General features: G+C 45.5%; 1 protein-coding gene across 2 annotated transcripts; it reads right to left on the reverse strand.

Moving 5' to 3' along the window:
• Positions 1 to 665: 665 nt before the first annotated feature.
• On the reverse strand, positions 666 to 20,350 carry Hsph1 (heat shock protein family H (Hsp110) member 1). Of its 2 annotated transcripts, XM_021162272.3 has the most exons (18): positions 19,991 to 20,350; positions 17,832 to 17,889; positions 15,939 to 16,079; positions 15,307 to 15,429; positions 14,673 to 14,772; positions 14,252 to 14,385; positions 13,698 to 13,942; positions 13,133 to 13,361; positions 11,726 to 11,832; positions 11,466 to 11,599; positions 9,111 to 9,319; positions 7,605 to 7,736; positions 4,737 to 4,874; positions 4,019 to 4,144; positions 3,100 to 3,207; positions 2,890 to 3,009; positions 2,530 to 2,691; positions 666 to 1,795 (listed from the first exon to the last, which is right to left on the reverse strand). In XM_021162272.3, exons 1-18 carry the CDS (start codon positions 20,095 to 20,097, stop codon positions 1,592 to 1,594), a joined length of 2,577 nt encoding a protein of 858 aa, XP_021017931.1. In that variant the 5' UTR covers positions 20,098 to 20,350; the 3' UTR covers positions 666 to 1,591. The 2 variants fall into 2 exon arrangements, with proteins under 2 accessions (XP_021017931.1, XP_085693594.1); XM_085837468.1 differs by lacking the exons at positions 17,832 to 17,889; positions 19,991 to 20,350 and adding an exon at positions 16,197 to 16,305 and having other exon boundaries at positions 667 to 1,795.
• Positions 20,351 to 20,484: the final 134 nt, after the last annotated feature.

Raw genomic sequence — 20,484 nt, forward strand, 5'->3', positions numbered from 1 at the left:
GGCAGCGCCCTCAGGGATTATCATCTTAGGGGACCACACTCCGGAGAGGACTGTTGTCAAAGAGCAGGACAGGACTAGCAGCTCCCAGTATTTCTGGCTCCCCAGCTTGCACCCCCCCCCCAACGTTCTCTCCATCCCATCCTTGAGGTCATTCACCATTGTGTGTGCGTGCATATGGGTTTCTCTGTGGAGACCAGGCTGGCCCCAAAGAGATCCAATTGCTCCTGCTTCCCAGTGTACATAACCCCACCACCAACCCTGCATCCACCATCTTGTGATGCAGGCAGGGGATTTTCCAGAGCTAGTGCTTTGTCAGTGCACATTAGATGTTAAGCTTTCCAACGCCCAAAGACTACAGCTAATCCAGTCAGCATGTTTTGTTTGGGTGAGGTCACCAGCTGGTGGCACTTTTCCAAGGCTGGGGAAACCCATCAGGGCTTAGCAGGAAGGTTTGTCTTCCAAGGTGATCCTGGAGCAATGGGTTTTTCCATCTGACAGAAGGTGAAGTTCCTCACCACTTGCTCACAACCACCATGATGCCCTGCCCTAGGGAGCCACACCACCTGAGACCAAAGAACTCTATGTAGCAAAACCTTGAAGGACAACAAAAGGACTCAAGATGACACAAATATTTTAAATTGACTTCAGAACAGAATTCACCAAAGCTTTCAATTTTTAATACTGGACAACACTTACAGGCTAACTTCTGGTTTTTGGCTGTAGGGCACTATAGTCTAGAAGAACACTAGCAGACCCACCCAAGCAGCCAGTCACCAGAGGACAAGGGCCAGGATGGCCATAGGTCCCAGCAGGGCTTTTCCAGGGTGGGACTTTGTGCTCTGGTTTGTCAATGTGGAGAGCAGGCACTATTCTCTAAGATGGACTCCTTTTCCCAATGCCGATCCGAGACAAAGCCAACAGCTTAGAAATGACACCACAGGGTGGACTTTATTTTAAAGCTCACGAGGTGTTCACAATGATCACATGATCCACACGTGTGTCTCCCGTGTCACACCTCCACGGGACAATGCACTGTGTGGTGATAGTTCACAGCCCTGCTTCGCATGCTGCTACGGTTCACTAGCTCTGTTGTACTCTTGACTTGGTAATAATGAAAGCAAAATCACTCTACTGGACAGACTTAATTTTTGAAAGCCCTTATGCAAATCAGACTTAGTCTCATTTATAAACAACCACAGCCACACACATGCGGAAATGAAGAGCAAAATGCAAAACAAAACAAAAAACCCTTGGCAAGAATAACTGCTTAAGATTCTGATCCCAGCTTGTGACCAAGCAGTGTAGTTCATATCCTCAGAAGAAGACCCCACCTCCTCAGCGTATGAGCAGCAATACTGTACAGAGCTCAGTGTGGGGGGGGCACAACTCCACAGGACCCTGTCACCAAAGTCATTCTCATTTAGGGTCAGAGACTACAGACTCAAGCTTTTCCTTTTTTCCCCTCATAATACACAAAATTTCTAGACAGTCTTAAAAAAAAGGAAAATATAAATAGACTCAGTCTGTTATACAGAATCACATACTATGGCAAACACATTTCATGAATTTGAGGAGGAAGCCAGTGCAGAGCCTAGTCCAGGTCCATGTTGACAGAGCCCTTCTCATTAGGGTGGCATTCGCCATTCTGATGCGGAGCTTCAGCACCAAGATTATTTTTGCCTTCTAAATCTTCTTTCTTGTCAATATTTGGGCCATTTGGAGTTCTCTCCAGTTTAGGTGACTCGATTTTTGGTTTGGGTTGAGTTACAACAGGTTCACAAACATTGTTCAATTCCTAAAAAAAACAAAATTAGTTATCATTAAGATAACTGACATCCATCTAGTTAATTCAACAACTTCCTCACACCCCTGACCCAGTGCTTTCCTGCCTGGTTCTACTCTTCTCAAAGCTGCATAAAAAAAATCACAATGTCTCCTAATCAACTGACAATACATAAATGCAAAGCTGCATAAATCAATCCCAATGACTCCTAATCAACTGACTGCCTCCTATGGCTTCTCTCGGATTTGCTAGGTAGCCGTAGATGCTAATGTATCTCTGCTACATAAAACACAGGAGTTATGAACTCTACAACAAGGAAGGGACAATGACTCAAGGCTGAGTCACTTCAAGATGACATATCTGTATTTGGAGGCTGGAACTTAAAAGTGGCCGAGAAGGCCCACTTCTCCTTGGTCTTCCTTGTTTGTGTGTACTATTTCAGACGAAAAGCACTCCCTTTGTTTTCTTCTCAGGCCATCCCTGGTCAAATGCCCGCCTGCCTGCTCTCCACAGCAGTGTTGCTGGTCTCTATCCCACAGCAGGACAGACTGTGCACTCAATGTCTGTTTCCCTCAAAGGACAAACAACTGCTGGCACATATAGGGTTCAAGGACACATTGCCAACCAGGACAGATGTAGCTAGAACAGTTGTAAATGGCAATACTGAATTAAGGCAGGTGGTGGTGGTACAGGGGAGGCACTGGTGTGCCAAGCTGAGTGAGTAGTCGGTAGCTGGCACCACTCACCTTGACCTTCGCTCTGATTTCATGAGTTCGAACAACAGGGTCCTGATCAAGACTTCTTTTAGCCTGAGCATTCATGACATTATTCATCCACTCCATCACCTCATTAACAGACTTCTCAACCTTCTTCATTTCTGATTCATCAATGTGGTTGTATTTCTCATCCTGGACAGAAAATACACAAGACACTCTTAGAGAATACTGACAGCCACATCTATCTACTCAGACCCACTTTCCCTAAGTTCAAGTCTACCCTGGTCCCAAACACCGACAGTTCCTCACTAAGCAACATTTATTCAGCAAGGATCCTAGGCCACATGTTGGCTAAGTCAGGTCACTCTCTGGGATGAGAGCAGCGCCCACCTTGCCTCTGAAGTCCGCTGCAATCTTGGCATAGTGCTGCAGGCGCTGCCCCAGCTCCTCCAACACTTTCGGTCGTTCCTCAGCTTCTTGAAATCGGACTTTAACAGGAGTGCCCATTTTCTAAAACGGAATAGGGTAAATTGCCAGACTTTAGTAAACACCCATGGATTGACGTGCAAGCTGAATCATTTAGGGCAGAACAGGACTTACCATCAGCTCTTCCAACTTGTCAATGTATGCCTGCTTAGCCTGGTCCTCCCCTTCCTCATACAGCCAGTCTTCCGTCTCTGTTAGAAGCCTCAAGAACTTCTCATGTTCCTTTACAGAAAGGACAACAATTAGTGGCAGTCTATTTCAGAGGTTCTTACCCCAGGCATGCATTTCCGCAGTGACCCCAGGTAGTTCAGGGGAAGTCACTGGCTTCTCCCTTCACATTAACTACGGTCCTGTGATGTCACTACAGACACTGGGATCATGGCTTCTGTCTTACACAATTTCAGCACAACACTTCTGACTCATAATGCTGTACCCAAGAAACCCAGCCCCAGGTCATCTATACACCCAATGCTTGGGTCACGGAGGGCAATTGTGTCCCCAACTCCAAAGCAATCATCTCAGTTATGCCAGGCACAGGTGGCAACCAAAGCCCAGTGCAGCACAACTGGAAGGTGGGGGGGGGGGGGATCGGGTTGGGCTAGAGGGGTCCTAACCCAAGTCTAAGTCACTCCCTACACCATACCAGGTTGTTGTCTAGTCGGCCTTTTTCCACAGTTGTGCTTCTAGATTTACCCAGAGCTTCACATAAGGAAGGAAGGAAAGGGTGGAGGGGACAGTGCTGCTGAGTGACACTGTAGTGGTGTCACACGGTGAGAGAGTAACAGACAGTTGCCTGACAACACCAGCACAGAAGCACAAGGATCCCTATTTCTCTTTATGTCCCCCATGTCACATGCCACAGACTCCAGAGCAGATGTTTCTGGTCTCCTTCTGGATGGTGACCACTGCTGGAGAGACATGCAGCACTCATGGCAGGTGAGCCTCCCTAGAGTCCTGCTCATTTTGTTCTCACCTGACTCTAGTAAGCACAGGCAGAGCGACTACTAAGCCCCGCTAGCAGAGCCAGGTATACCTGCTCACATATGAATTTCTCATATGGTCCACATAGCTTGTCCCTGAACTCATACACACACTCCTCCACGGCGTTCTTGGCGTCGTTCCGCTCCTTCTCCAGCTTGTCCTGCATGATCATCTTGCCCTGTCAGGAAAGAGGTTAGTTAACATTCAGAGATCCAAACCACACCTCAACAAGTAAAGATTATAGAAAGATCAGCTCACTCTATGCCTCATAAAACTTTCTCTTCAAAACCTCATGGCCCTTAGATTTATATACCATGTGGACACTGTTAGGCCACACCATATTTCATCACTCTTACATTTAAATAATGAGGACTTTTTATTAGACTTCTAAATTCAGTGCGCTCATCTCAGTAACAGTGGACCTTGATCGCCCTCAGTCTCTTGATGTTGAAACTGTAAGGTGTGCCCGTGGTCTCAGAGGCTAATTCTGTGTGTGGCCTGCTTCCCACGGTGCCTGTGCAAGGAATCACTTCAGAGGAACACAGCAATTCTCAGCCACACACAACATAACTCCCTATACAGACCTCACATACAAAGCCCAGCCAACTCCACTGAATTAAGCAGACAGGTCCATCCTTTTGCCTTTACCTCTGAAATCATTTAACACTTAACACCCAGTGAGGAATTAGTCATAAATTAGGATAAATTAGTCACTTATCCCTGCGGCATGCAGAAACAACCAAACAGAAGTATGTAAGAAGGGCACTTACCTCTGTCTCAATATACATGTTAAGAAGGTCTCTCCCTAACTGCCATACCAAGTTGGCTTCTACAGGCAGCTCAACATTTACCACCTTTATTTTAGGTTTCTTGGCTTCTGGAGGCTGATCAACTTTCTTTTCATTTGCCTTAAGGGTTAAGAAAAAGAAATTATCTTAATGCTTAGAAAACAATAACCTACCATATTTACTGATGATCTCTCTTTACTCTCGGACTCTCACTCTGATGCTGGAACTATCACGTGTGTACACCCACCTCGGACCTTGGACCATGGCAGTAACTCAGTGTGTCGTCTTTTTGCATCAGCTCACCATCATCTTCTCTAGTCACATTAATCTTTGTTTGGTCTTTTCCAAATCCCTTTAAACTCAAAACTCAATTATCTGCTTTTCTAGTCTAGAATCTTAGAGTAACAAGTCCACATAACCTCAGACCAACACTAGAGATGTCAGACTTTATTCAGGTCCCAGGCAGTACCCACTCCAGTTAGGAGTGCTCTCAAGAGCGCCCGCCCACCTCCTACAAGGCTTATTACTCTGCTTATTATGTGCAGAGGTACCACCTGCCTTTCAGCCATATCATTTCTCATTTGGGACTTTGAAGACAGCCAGGTACAGTTGTCATGCCCGTCACCGCAGCACTCAGAAGTCTGCAGCTACATGTTTGAGGCCAGCTTGGGCCACATAAAGAGATGAAGGGTCTTATGACAGCAAACAGGATGATGTGGCAAGTGACAAGAGTATCCCCAATCCAGAAAGCTCTTAGATCTGAATCTGATGCTGGTATGTACCTGCCATATATAGAAAACTCCACAGCTGACTGCACGTGATAGGTAGGTCACAGCTAAAACACAAACACCCCAAAAAACACTGCAGAAAACTGGCTTCAGGCTTCACAAGGAGTATAGAAAACATCCTAACCTTAAAATGTGGTGACTACTTAATAAAAAGAAGACACCAGCAAATATTTTGGATTTCAAGTTATATAAATACAAAGCTAGAGAGGTAGCTCCTGTGGCCTTTAATTTTTCAACATCCTTGACTTCTCCTCAGATTCTTGTCCCACTTCCTGCTCCACCGATACACAGCTGAGGAGACTCAGGTGCAGTTTACTTAGGATGAGCAAGGCGTGCAGCTCACCCCAGCAGGACTCCCTCGGCTAGTGTGTCACTACGGGAAGACCTGTGACATCCCACCATCCTTGCCTCTGGGAACGGGAGCTACAAGCTGCAGGGACTATGAAAATACACATGCAGTGAGTGTGCTAAAGATACAGACTGCAGTGGACGGTGCAGTCAGCTACCGTGCCAAAGCATCACATCCTGAACCACAGAGAAAGATCAACCCACTGCCTAGCAAGACACAGGTGTGCAACTCAACCTCCAGAACAAAATTCCACCAATCCCTGACCAAATCAACACAAGCACAACGCAGCACTCAAAACAGATGAGCAACCTGAGCAACCCACCAATGCTGGAGTGTATGAAGGTGTGTCCTGGCATTTCAATAGCTGGTTGCTGTACCAGCAGAGAGATCAGTACTGGCAGGACGTTGGTACTGTTATTTCTATGGCCCATCACCAGTTTTCTATTTATAAACACTGGTCCTCCCTCACCTGACCAGAAGATGAAGGCAGGCCAGGCATAAAATCAAGGCAACCTGCAGTGGAGTGGGCGGGCGTGGTCTCCCTGCTGACTGGTTTAGACTGGAATGTGGCTTTCTGTGTAATAAAGAACTGATAGCCTAGAGCTGGGGCAGGAAGTGAGGGAGTAGCACTCCTGGGGTGGGCAGCAGACAGCGGAGGGAGTGGGAGGGAATGGAGTGGTAGGTAGGCAGTGAGAACCTCGTGGGGAGACAGGATGGCCACTGAGAGATGGACTGCCCCAGCAAAATAGCTTTAAACTATACAGAAGTCTCCATCCACAGCTTAATTATGTGACAAGCAGGATCCTTGAAAGCCCGGCAATATTCCAAGAGGTGTTTAAGGGCAAAAACCCAATGTCATTTTCTAGAAAGGTACGAAAATGATCTGCAGAAGACTGTAGACATTTCGCCCTAAATCAAAGGAAATGACGTTGAAATGTGAGGACCCATTTTCCAAATAAATACTATCACCTCGACTCTTTTCTAAGAAGAAAAAAAATACACTAAGGGCCATAAGATTAATCAGGACAGAGGAAAATAAAAACCTGGCAGAAAATCCATTCCAACTTCCAGCTTACCTTCTGTAACTGGCCTGAGTGAAGGTAAGGTATTCTGAGAATTCGAGAGGAAGCCAGACTCTGAAGGACAGTTAATCATTTATTCACAGCGTGCAGAGACTGAACGCTGAAATATAGCTCAGGCTAGAAACCGGCTTCTCACTGTCAACCTCATCACCGGCTTTAAAGGTCTGATCACAATCTGGCGTTATCTCAAGGAGCACAATAGCTTTATTTAGTTTCCAATACCAGAATAATCACTTGGGAATATAGATATTACCAGACCTATTGACAGATTATTTGAAAAAAAGGAGAAAAAGTTTACTATACTCCTAAAGCCTGAGTATTAAGCACTGGGATGCATCTTTCTGCCTCTGTCCTTTAGAACACATCAAGCCTTTGCCTTTGGCTCTCGTCTTTTGTGGCAGTTATTAAGAGAAGCTTTGGGCTCTAAAGGAGAGCGTTGGTTTCCCTGCTTAAGTTTGAACACTCCTTCTAGCAGGTTTTAGCTGAGTAACACATGTAGAAAAGGAACAGAAAAAAAAAAACCCTACAGCCCCATAAGATCACCGGATCCCTCTCGAAAGCACAGGGTTAAACCACCAACCACCACACACTGCAACACCGGCTAATGCAATGAACTGGAAGAGTCACTCACTTTGTCAGCATCTGGGGTTTTGCTTTCTTCTGAGGTAAGTTCAGGTGAAGGGGGAGACTGTGAGGTTTGTTGACCATCAGTTTGTACCTGGGGCTGTGTTCCAGCTTCACTGTTGTCTTGCTGGATATTTTTCTGAAATGAAAGCCCAGGCACAAAGGATGTAGAAAGCAGGTGTACTTGTATGAATTTTAAATTATAGGGCACCAAAGACAGTACTCTCAATTTCCAAAATCTTAATAGGTGGGCAGAAAAGAAAAGGTACCAGATAAAAATAAATACATGAAACTCTAGACATTTCAAACCTGTAAATAATTTATAAATGATGTGGTATGGTTAGTTATTTAAGACATGAGGGCTCTGATAAGTGACAATCCAGAGCTCCTCTTGAAGAACCTCTCACCTAGCCCTGAACAGATGCTCACAAGCACAGGACACGGGATTCTAGCCCAGGCTCTTTCCAAAACCAAATGTCTGAATTCGAGCAGCAGCAGCAGCATGTACTTTGGTGGTTATCATTCCAGAGTTACAGAAAATGACCATTGCTTAGTCATTCCACGGCTTTTCATTCCATGACTCAGCTATCTTACCTCAAAGGACCTCAGCACCAAGAATCAACAATACCCACTAACAACCTTGCTTAAAAACATGGCTTAAAGACAAAAGGGAAAGGAAATTATCCCTGAAGGCTCTTCAGGAGCCCCAGTCCCCAGCAAATGTGTGCCTGCTATCACCTTTCTCCATGCTAGACAAGGAAGGCTGAACTGCTCTGAGATAAGCAAGTCCTGCCCACCCTTTAAGACTTCACACACATTTCCACCCACAGCTTCTAGTCCTAAAGCAGACACTGAAGGCTCCAGGACCTAGAAGGATACAGCACTAGCCACTCTGTGAATGGTGTCCAGATGAGAACAAACCTAAGGTTCATATGATGCTAAAGCTCCTTCAGTATTTGAGATCTGTGAACACCAGCACTGCCTTGCCTGCCTCTTGCTGTAAGCCATTCTTCCCTGCCCCCAGAAATCAACTGCAAGCCTAAGCTAAGGAAATAAGCAGTCACAACTCCACCATTACTGTGAGATTTCTCTTCTAGCCCTCCCCCCACAACCCAGAAAATTATGTTAATAAAAACAAGTCCTGGACTCAACACCAGTGCCAATTTTTGCTGTACATTGAAAAGGAATCAAAATTGACTTTCCTATTTCAATTGTTATAGCTGTTTTTAACCAGTTAGCATCTGATCTAACATATATCCTTAAGAATGAAAAGACAAAAAAAAGCGCAACCTTTTCTACTTTGCTCACATACCAGTTTCTTCAAATGGGATTATGCACCTGTCACAATACACAGAGTTCTTAAATCCTGCCATTACAATCGGAAGAACTAATTATCATCACTCAAAATTCTGATCAGTGTTATGTAATTAAAAAAAAATTAACAGCTACCCTCCTACAGCTTAGAATGAAGTCAATTCTACTTTTGAATGTGACAATTGCTCTAGCAACTTACATCCACATCCGAGCTTTCTGCTGGCCTCTGGTTTGGACATTCCATGTCTGCCTCAACAGAGGAGCCATCCTCTTCCTCGGTCGGGACCTTCTCCACCATGGAGGCCGTGGAGATGGTGAAGATGCCGTGTGTGTTCACACGCACTTTGACCTTCACTCTCGACTTCTCTCCATCTTTCTGTGCAGAAACATTCTGAACAACAAAACGGCCTAGAGCAAAAAGGTACTGCCAGTTTAGAGATGGACTTTTTATTTCTATAAAGATTGCCAAGAAAATACAAAGGCTAAGAAACCAAATGAGAAAGAAGTGTCCCTCCAAAACTGTTTCCCCACCCCAACCAACTTCCCTTCTCTGGGAAGCACTTGGGAATCTATTCACAACTCACAGGGACATCCTAACATTCATTAAACCTTTGTGAGAAAGTGCACTCTAGTAGGAACATGAGCTGGGCAGACACTGGGGCAGGCTCTCCTGAAAAATCAGCCTCCTGCCTCCTCCCTCACATATCTCCAGGTGGATGAGCACATAGCAGACAAGAAACTCTACAAGCCGGGCATGGTGGCGCACGCCTTTAATCCTAGCCTCAGGAGGCAGAGGCAGGTGTGTTTCTGAGTTTGAGGCCAGCCTGGTCTACAGAGTGAGTTCCAGGACAGCCAGGGCTACACAGAGAAACCCTGTCTCAAAAAACTAAAAAGAAAAAGAAAAAAAAAGAAAATCTACGAGCAAATCTACAGAAGAAAGCAAGAACACGCTACGCTCCCAGTCTTTTAGGGACCACTGATCTTCTGACTGAATAATGGAACTGATGTCATGTTTTAAATAGGGAACAAGAGCTGAAGTTCACATCAACACCTGCAGTGCTAGGGTAGCACTATAGCCTTGCAGAGTAATGGCTAAGAACAGTCTGAATGCTACTATCATCTGGTCTTCTAGAAACAGGATTCTCATCCTGGGAGCCCAGACCCTTTACAGGGGTTACCTAACACCACTGGAAAACAGGGACATTTACAATTATTAACAAACAGTAGCAAAGAACTAATTATATGGTGGTGGTGGTGGTGGGGGATCACAACATGACCATAACCAACTGTACTAACGGGGCATGTTAGGACAGTTGAGAAGCACTGTTCTGGAGTCACTGTTTATAACAAGTGCTTACTGTAGAGCCTAGTACCAAGCTACCCACCACTAAATCCTAAGCCTCTTGAGGGCTGCTGACCTGGTTCAGCAGGTAAAGTGCTTGCTCTAACTAAGGTGTTCAATTTTCTAACCTTTTTCCTCTGTGGATGGAAATCTAGCCAGCTCCAATCCTGGGACCCACAGTGCAAGCACAAAACCAACTTCCAAAAGTTGTCCTATGACATCCATACAGCCACTCACACATTAATATTCTGAAAAGAGATACTTTGCCAGGCATGGCAGCACATGCTTTTAATAAGAGCACTCAAGAATATATACCAAGCTCCAAGACATTCAGGACTCATGGATAGAACCTCCCCCACGTACGTATTGTGAAGCAGGTATATTCAAGAATGGCATGGATTAAAAGCCTTAGATTTTATATTTAAGGTGCGGTCTGCACATGCATACACACAGATTTAATTCCTAGACCAGTCAAAGATGCTGGATTGCATAAATCTTGGTTTCCTAGCAAATCACTAATTCAGAAGTAACTGCCATTTAAATGGTCCTTTATAGACTGTGGGTCCAGGAAGCCTCACGAGCACGGAATATAAGCAGCTCACCTCTGTTCAGTGCTAGCTAGATAATACAGGGTCCAACAGAACTCAGTCCATAGTCGACAATCTCTCCAGCTGTTCTACCACGTCACTGTGCAATGTCTAAAAGGACTATGTGATAGGCCAGAACACATTAGTCTTTAGTTAAAGAAAACATGGCTGGCCAGACTGGAGTCCTTCAAATGTTTTCTCTGTAACTGAGGTGAGTGAGAGCAACTCTTACAGGCCTGGTGCTATCAGCAGCTTTCCCAGTCTAAAAAATACTAAGTTCCTAAAACTAAAGCAGATGGGACAATGGCACCTGAAGAGATGCCCTTTCAAGAAGTCGTAGTACACGAAGTTTGGGAAATGCCAACCCGCTGTTGGGAGCCAAGCTTCTTTCCAATGTGAAGTAACACCCTGTCAACAGTACTTAAGAGCTTGGAGGTCTGGGTGAGTGGCCAGTACTCTGTAACAGTCTGCCCCACACACAACAGGAGAGCAAGGCTCCAGGTCAGTGTCCAGCAAAGACTCCTCACCAGATCACCACCTACACGACACAACTGTGCGTCTCTACAATGGACGGTGAGCTGCAACTCTAACTCCAAAAGCAGATGCACACCATGGGCTTGCTTACCTATTTTTGCTTCTGGATATGGAACTCCTTGAGGGTCAGAATAGAAAGCTTCTAGCTCAAAGGGCCCCCTTCTCAGGAAGGTGAGCACTTTGGAGAAAGGAGCAGCATGGTTCCGACTGAACACCTCGTGCACACTAAGAGGAAGGAAGCGAAGAAATTCAAGACAAACTTCACTATCTTACTAATCCTACCCCACCACTCACAGTGACCAAACCAAAATAAGGTGGCAAGGAATGTGGATGCTGTCTGCAGCTACATACCCTTCCGTTTCTTCCGAGTCGTGGTTCCAGACCAGAGATATTGGAAAAGGAACTGCATCGGTGACAGAGAACTCTCTAACTTTAAATGCCGGCGAAAGAATTGCACACTTGAAAAGACAGAGTTTTTAAAGGTTAAAAATATGAGCCCAAAATTATTTCCATCCATCTTTTACCATGAGTTACACTAGGATGGGCAAACTTAACTACTTGCAGCGTGTTTCTACACTTTGTAAGGAATGTAAACATTACGCTAATCACCAGCCACAAAGACAAATCCTGAATCTTGGGCGAGCAATTCCTATCTCCAAGCCCCCAAGACTGAGAACACTGCATTTCCCTGCATTGCCTCCATTTGCAGTTACAGCTGACTCTGTTGATGTGCATGAGTTCCCATGTCAACACATTTGCATTTTCAAGAGAATTTGTAAGTGAAAAGCAGTGGCAATTCACAGCTGGGACAGGACACTGGAACTGACAAACAAATAGAAAAGCAAACAGACCCAAGGAGGGTCAGTGGTATCCTTAAAACACTCATTCTTAGAAACCATGAATTTCCAACATTCTGGCAGCCAGAGATAAGGATGCTCACACATTCTGCGAGGAAAGAAAAAGAACAAAGCCCTTCCCGTAAAAGACTACCTTGGGAAGGAGTTGGTTCTGGCAGACAGGGTCAAACACTTAAGTGTGCCCTATCCACCCCACCCGGTGACAATGTCTTAAATTAACAAACATTAATGAACCCAAAGCCAGGCTAGGCTGTGACAGGACACTGGGCAGTGCTGCCCACTCTCATCTGCTGTAGTACCCAAGGCAAGCCTCTGAAGGCCTCTGCTCACACAACCTCACATTCCTAGTAGACAATCGTCTAGTAGGTCATCACAGCTCAAACATGGCTGATAGAAACATCAGTTGCAATGATGCAACCTTATTTGTCTGCGGTATCCATTTCTGTTCAGTAATAACATCTAGATTAGGTGCTTCTGCTTCAACAACTTTCTAGCTCCTGCACTGCGTCATTTGAGAAGCAGGTTAAAAATTCATTTGGGAGTAGGCAGAGTATCTATTTTCTCAAACCATTTGTTAACTAATACTTTTAACCTACACACACACACTCTCTCTCAAATCAATTCTTTAGCATTCTAATTCCCTCCTATGCTTGAAAGTAATTGTTCCCACCACCTCACAGATATTTTCTGCCCTCTTAGAACCAGGCCTGCTTCTAGCCCTCATGTGACACTATCAGCCAGGTAGTCTTGTTCACCTGCCACTTCCTGTACCTTCTGGTCTCTCTTATCTTCCAGGATTTATCTAAAAGCAGCTTCCTTTGGAACTTAAGGAGTAGGGTGCATGTGTCCAAGCCCCAGGGTGACAGGGTGAGGGACAGACAGACGGTGGGAACTCACACACCTGCAGTGCACACCCTCTGGCCACAGCTTCATCTGCATTGAGCGTGGTGCTGACATCTTTTCCAAAGAACTTGGCAATTCTTTCTTTCACAGCTGGGATTCTTGTGGCACCTCCGACTATCTCAATGGCACTCACATCTTCAGCCTTGAGCTGAATCTGTGCCATCAACGAGTGAAGGGGGACCTCTATTTTCTGCAGGAGCTCAGCACACAGTTCTTCAAACTGTGACCTGAGTAAACAGAAGGGGCAGGCACGTTATGAACCATTCCTAGGACAGCTACCTCACGTCAGGATTACTGTGCACTGTTCTAGTCACTGCCAAGTCTGACAACTCAATGAAGAAAACAGAGTCCTTAAAGTTGTCCCACGAGCCCCACATGTGCACCATGGTAAGGATGCACACACACATTTTAAAAAGCACTCTCCTCAGAAGTGCCCCTAAGTACCAAGTGATAAACAGCAGTGGCTATAGCCATAATCCCGAAGTCAACTGGCCACAAAGAACGAAGGGCTAAATTAACGATCAACTTCCATCTGTTGCACGAGAAGAGCTCGAGATAGATACCTGTTCATCTTCCCAGAGACATCCTTGTCATTCATAAAGCACTCGATGTTCAGTGGCAGGTCCGTGCTGTTAGAGCTCATGAGCTTTTTCAACTTTTCACACTCCTGATGGAGACGAAGGAGGGCTCGAATTTTGGATTTTGCATCCAATTTGTACTTGGTTTTAAATTCAGCACAAAAATGTTCTACTAGCTTCTCATCAAAGTTCTTTCCTCCTAAGAAGGGATCAAAAGCTGTGCCTAGAACCTAAGGTTGGTTAAAGAACAAGAGAGAAGACCAGGTTATTTTCCATCACATTTTAATTAGAATCTTGGCCACTCCTATTCAAAAGGTTAACTAACATGCTCACAACTTCTAGTTAAATACAAGCCAGAAGGGATATAACTAAAAAATGCCAACCTCTTTAAATCTCTTACAGTATTTTCCATGTTTACTATCTACACTGAGGGGAACCTTAAACACAACAAACGCCCTTCAGGGTGTGCTAAGAGGACACACTATTTCTATGCAGCATTTCACTCAACTCTTCTCTAGTTTGGGCCATTGCAACCTTACCTTCAGTTTTCCTTTGTTAAAAGCACAGGCAGACACTTGGAAAGATGAGTGTCCCATGTCAACAAACACCACAACCCGCGGCTTCTCCTCGGCATTCGGGAGATCTTGCTTATAAATCCCATAATTCAAAGCAACTATGAGGAAAGCAAAACCAAGTCGTCATTTTCCTGGGAATTTCGTGTCACAGGAAGACCCTTGTATTTCTCAAGGAACCAGTGCCTATGCTCTTCTTGACTTTTGGATAACTTTCCATCGCTCCATAATTACCAGCAAGTCACAAATGGTACCAGACTCAACACACCTAGTTCTAAGCACAACCTGCTAAGAGACTGCTTATCCACGAACTTAAGACTTTCTCCACTGTAAAAGCGCTATCAGTAAAAGGAACCTCTATCGAGCACCAGCAAACACTGTTCCTTACCAGCCGTCATGTCATTCATGAGCCGCAAGCAGTTCAAGCCCACAATCTGTGCAGCATCCAGCACAGACCTTCGCTCAGCATCTGTGAAGAAGGACGGGACCTGCAAAGATGAAAGTTCACTCTCTTAACACGGTGCTTCCAACTGCTTCACAAACAATCTTAATAAATTCCCAACAGTGACTGCCAGCCCCAAAACAGAGACAGAAACAGAGACTTAGACTTGGTTTCTAGCAATTTCCTTGACTTTCAGAGCTGCCTTTTTGAGAAAATATTAATTAAATAATAACAACAATTCCCAAAGCATTGGTTTTCAACTGAGGGAAGAGTTCTTTCATTGTGAAAAGCTCAAGAATACCAACTTTTGGTATTAGAGCAGCCAACTGCCAATGGAGAGAGAACCCAGTCACCCTGTGATTTTAGAAAGCTTCATACGGAGACCCTGGTGCACTGCCTATCTCTACAGTCAAGAACCTTTGTAGCTTCGACCTAAACTTACCACTCCAGCTTACTTTGAAATGCTTTAGAATATTCAGTTTAAGAGCACCCTGGTAAGGAAAGGGTATGTGCATACGCAGTACTGAATAAATACAGGAACTCTGAGAGCAAGTAAACTGCCTGGCTGGGCCCTACTTACTGAGATGACACAGTCTGTCACTGGCTTCTTGAGGTTGTTTTCTGCAGTTTCCTTTAACTTAGTCAGCAGCATGGCTGTTATCTGCTCCACACTGAAGAAATGTTCTTCATCCATGTACATGACCTACAATGAGGTGGAAATGTTTAAATATTGTAACACTTCAGCGAAATGCTAATATGAACATCCAACTGTTAGCATATACCCCGCTCCACAAAATTTGTTTGGAAAGAAAAGAGGAACTAACAAAAAGAAACGGAAGAAAGGAGGAAGAGTGTTTCCCTATAGATGAAGAGGGAAAGCTAGGACTGAATCACCAAGACAACTGCTCTTAGCTGGATGTCTGGTTGTTGCTCTACTGCTTGGCACATGTTGCCAAAGGGCTGTCTGACCACTTTGGGGACATCATTACTTAGATTTTTTAATACTAAAGCAACCAAGAAACATAGATTAATCTACAGAAATGCATTACCAGTGGAGTACTTCTCAGAAAACAGCTTATATTAACTATACTTTAAAAGGAGCCAAATGAAAAGGAGAAGACCCCGGTGTATTCCATTACTTTGGGCTAAAATCCTGAGATGTGAGCACTCCCCTCTGCAGATGGCTCAGAGCTTGCGGATCCGTGGTATTACCTTTATTCCCACGCCGCCATTCTTCATTGGGACCAAATCATAACTCAGGTTCTCCTTTTCCTTCTGAATGAAGGGGTCATTGAATGCTCTGCCATGAAATCTCTTAAAGCTAGAGACCGTATTGTTTGCATGAGTGATTTGCTGCAAAAAGAAAAAAAAAAAAGTAAATTTTAAACTTTTTTCTGATTTTGTCATCTCCAGTACCTACAGCAATTACAGTCATTGTTGCAACTCAAGCCGTCTCTGGGAGAGGTATACCTAACGTCCCCTCAGTCCTCGATTTTCCATGAATGGATACTCCTACTGTACTTTCTTCTATGGAAAATGCCACAAGGAAAGGCAATGGTGTCATCAGACTTTGGGGCAGATCTCAAAATCTGCAAGATAAAGGAAAAGACGGCGCAACTGTCTCCAAAACTCTAAAACTCTGCAGCAACTGTATTGCTGTATCCCATCTTCTCCCCCAAATAAACATAAGCTCAACATCCCAACTCCAGTGAGCCTTGGAGCACTGTCAGGATGAGGACTTTGTGTGTCTCTTCTAGAGCTTAAGCCATGCCGGGGGTAGACGAGGTGAGGATAATAAATGGCATAATTTTTGGAGAGGACGGCACACGGATCTTACAGTCACTGAACTCACACCCCTCTAACACTGCCGGGCACGCTCGTTAAAGGATGTACTTCACTCAGCAACCTGTTCCCCAGAATGTGGTCGTGTTCTCAGGTACACACAGTAACACGGGCATGAAACTCAGGAACTAGATGGAAATATGCCAAGCTGCTCTGAGACAGTGTTCTCTTAATCTACCTCTGGGTCACAGCTCTAGAGTAAACAAGTCCCACTTCAGAGTACATTCACTCAAAGGTAGGCTTCTCACTAAACCCGAACATTAGAGGTTAAACTGCTGAAGCCATTTAAACTTGGCAGCACCTGGAGACTGCTGCTTCTTTTATCTTCTCCAGCTCAGCAGCACCTAGAACTCAGCAAGCAGGGTGGCAGGTATGTTCATGCTAACCTTCTAAAAACCGACATGAGTCAGACAAGCAAACTAACAAAAACAACTGTTAAGACACTTTGCTGGAAATGGCTCTCTCCCACTACCACCTGGGTCCCAGGGATAGAACTCTTGTTCAAGTCAGGCTGGGCAACAAGTCCTCTACCAGGAACCTGAACCTCACTAGCCCTTGAGAAACTACAAACAGGGAGGGGAAAAAAAAATCAAATGTCTGTAATCTAAAAATGTTAAAGCCAAGCATGGTGTCATGGCCTTTAATCCCAGTACTCAGGAGGCAGAGGCAAGCAGACCTTTGTGAGGGAGTTCCAGGCCCTCCCTCCCAGGGGTGAGAACCCCTCCACCCCCAACCTATCTACCTACCTACCTAATTTTTAAATTGAAGGCCAAATACCCAAAAGTTCTCACCTCCCAGGGGTGAGAACCCCTCCACCCCCAACCTATCTACCTACCTACCTACCTAATTTTTAAATTGAAGGCCAAATACCCAAAAGTAAAGTTGCCACTAAAAACCTATGGAACAGAAACAAGAGACAGGAACAAGGTGGGGTGGTAAGGTATCACCCAACAGTCGTAAAATTTAAAGGTTTCCTTATTTTGATTTTGAAGGTGCACAGATGCATGTCTGCATGTAGGTGTGTGCTTGGTTTATGGAGGAGGCCAGAGCGAGTGTTAAGGACTGAGTTACAGGCAGCCGTAAGCCACCAAGTACGTGCTAGGAACCAACCCTGAAAGAGCAACAAGTGCTCTTAATGGCTGAGCCGGCTGAGCCATCAGCTTGCAAGCTCCAAGCCGTATTTTTAAAACTTAAAGCTAGATTAAGCTCCAGCACATCATCCTGCCGCCCTCCCAGGATTCCCTGACAGACAGATGAACGTACCTGGTTTTTGGCTGCAACTCCAATTGTTCTGTTTTTTGATCCAAATGATATGACTGACCTAAAAGTAATATAAAACAAACATCTCACACAAGTCAAAAAAAGCACACATGCGGCCGTTTCTAAGGTGACAAGAGGAAATTCCCACATAAGTAAAGCACAGTCCTGCAGTTTACAGCTTTCACCGGCAGGTGTTTCTATGTAAAACCACACCTCTGACAATTCAGCCCAAGTATTAGCCCTGCTCACACACATAAGGAATACCTGCTAATCTGTGTGCAGCTTGAGTGCACTCTCCCAATACCTGGGGTGCTAATACAGAGTCACCAGGTCACAAAGGATAGGGAACTTGGCGTTATGCACAACCAAAAGTAAACAGAACTCTACCTGTCATCAGCCTCCTACAATCCTAAATGTCACTGCACACTTATTTCTGTCCTGAAATATCATCTGCTTTAGAATTTTTAAGTTTTTATGTAACCCTAAGAGGTCTATGGTATGCCTGTAGAGTTTAAAGGAAATGGATGAGGTAGGTTGCCATCTGGAAGATTCTCTGTAAGGTCAAATAAAGATGATAAGAGAAACAAAGTTACTGCTGACTGGAGTACAAACGCTGAGGAAAAGGAGAGGCCAAGCCTTCAAACTGCACCTGCTCTGACAAGATGAAGAGAGACAGCTTTCTCAGAGGAAAGGGGATACATAGAACAGAACAGAGACAAGATGGAGAGTGTGGAGGAGGCAGTGAGTAAGGCTTTGGATTAGAGAGTAATCCACGGGGCGAGCGTTAGTAATCCAAATCTAATTTGGGTTCAGTTCCTCCTACATGGGTGACCAAGATGAGTAAACTGGCACTCTACTGAGGACATTCAAGTTTGCTGTAACAGAAACAGCTTGGACCTAACCGCTCTAAGGAGGTACTCTTGTAAGGTTCAATCTACACGCCTGGTGATTCTGAGCTCAGAGGGACTAGACACTTGTAAGACTGGATCGTCTCATTTTCCACGCCAAACAACTGTAATAGGAATCAGTAGCCAACTCCATTTTCAACTGCATAGTTTGGCCAAGGGTAAAAAAAACACCTCAGTCAAAAATTCTGGTCTGCAACACAGGGACCCAAGCAGCTCTCCCTATTCTCCTCTACACACCTTTTGTTTCTTTTTAAGCAGAGAACGGAAGAAGCACTTAGCATACAGGTTGGGGGCATGAAGGACTGGCAGCCTTCCTACTAATTGCCGAATCACAGAGCACCATGGCTTTGTAGAGAGAGAGAGAAAGAGAGAGAGCCCGTGCTTAGAGAGTAAGTTCCTAGCAAGGCTTACTTCCTCCTATTCACTCATAAATGTTCCTCTAATAAGGTCGGAATGATTTTACCTTTGGGTTCGATGTTTACCATTTATTATCTTGGACTTTGCACATGGGGGAAAAAAGTCCTATAATGATTGCCTTAAAAAGCATACAGCTGTTGTCAGCGAAGGCACATGCAGGTCTAACTGCCTCTAATATGTAACCTTCAGAAACTAACCCCCTCAAAAAGTTGCTTTTTACCATGCTTCCGTTTACCCACCCACGTTGCTGCAGAATATTTAATTCCGAAGCAAAAACTCCATCCTCCCCACTGAATTTTTTGCACAGCAGTGTGTTAAGCAACAACAATGTTAAATTTGTACTGCTTACTCTAAACAAGTGTTAAAATAAACGAACTCTGGGTCTGGAAACTGTCACGGACGTTTTTCACAATGAGGTTTAAAAAGGACGCTTCCAAAAAAGCGATTCGGGGCACTAGGGCAACATTAACAAATCAGGAGTAGATGAGACGCAGAGACGGAGGATTCCTCCACCATAGCGTGTTTCTGTGGTCGCTAACAACAGTCCGCTCGCTCCCTAGGCAAGCAGCGGCGCACAGGCTCTGGAACCTTCTAGGTCATTTGGAGATTCACCATGCGGAGGAAAAGGCTCTGTTGCCCAGGCTCCGCGGAGATCCTAGCCGAGGTGGGAGCTGGTGCCAGCTTGGAGAAGCTGAGTGGGGAGTCGGGGGCGAGCCTAGAAGGCCAGCGGGACCAGGTGGTCGCCGGGTGTCACGGTTCCCGGAATCCCCGGACCCACCATCTCCCTCGGGAAGCAGCGAGCTCCAGCCCTCCCCGGCCACCCAGGCTCCTACTTACGGGGTGCAGCGGTCGCTGAACTCGTTGGCGATGGTCTCGATGCCCCCGGCCCGCGCCACCGCAATGTAGCAGCTCTGTGAGCCCACGTCTAGCCCAACCACCGACATGGCTGGCCCGGTCCGCCTCCGCCTCGGGTCCGCTGCGTGCTCGTCCTGCTCCCGACCGGTCGGGAAGATGCCTCCGGCTTACCCTGCAAGACTGCGCTCAGTCTCTGCCACAGCTCTCCGCCGCCCGCCGCCCGCCTCTCTCACGCAGCCGCCGCCGCTCAGCTACCAATCCAAAAGGGGAGGTCGCAATCGCTCAGCCTTATGTAGCCTACTGAGGAGAACTTTCCAGAATCTGCAGCATTTTACTCACCGGCGCCTCCACGTGCCACTTCCGCTTCCTTCTTCTCGAGCCTTCGAGAAAGATTCTACCCAATGAACTGCTGGTCCCTCCGCGGGCGGCCTGAGTTGCCATGGTGACAGGGCAGCTGCTCGGGCGCCATTGGCTAA

The sequence above is a fragment of the Mus caroli genome, unplaced genomic scaffold, assembly GCF_978045245.1.
Source record: "Mus caroli unplaced genomic scaffold, Mus_caroli_1 scaffold_4, whole genome shotgun sequence".
NCBI lineage: Eukaryota > Metazoa > Chordata > Mammalia > Rodentia > Muridae > Mus > Mus caroli.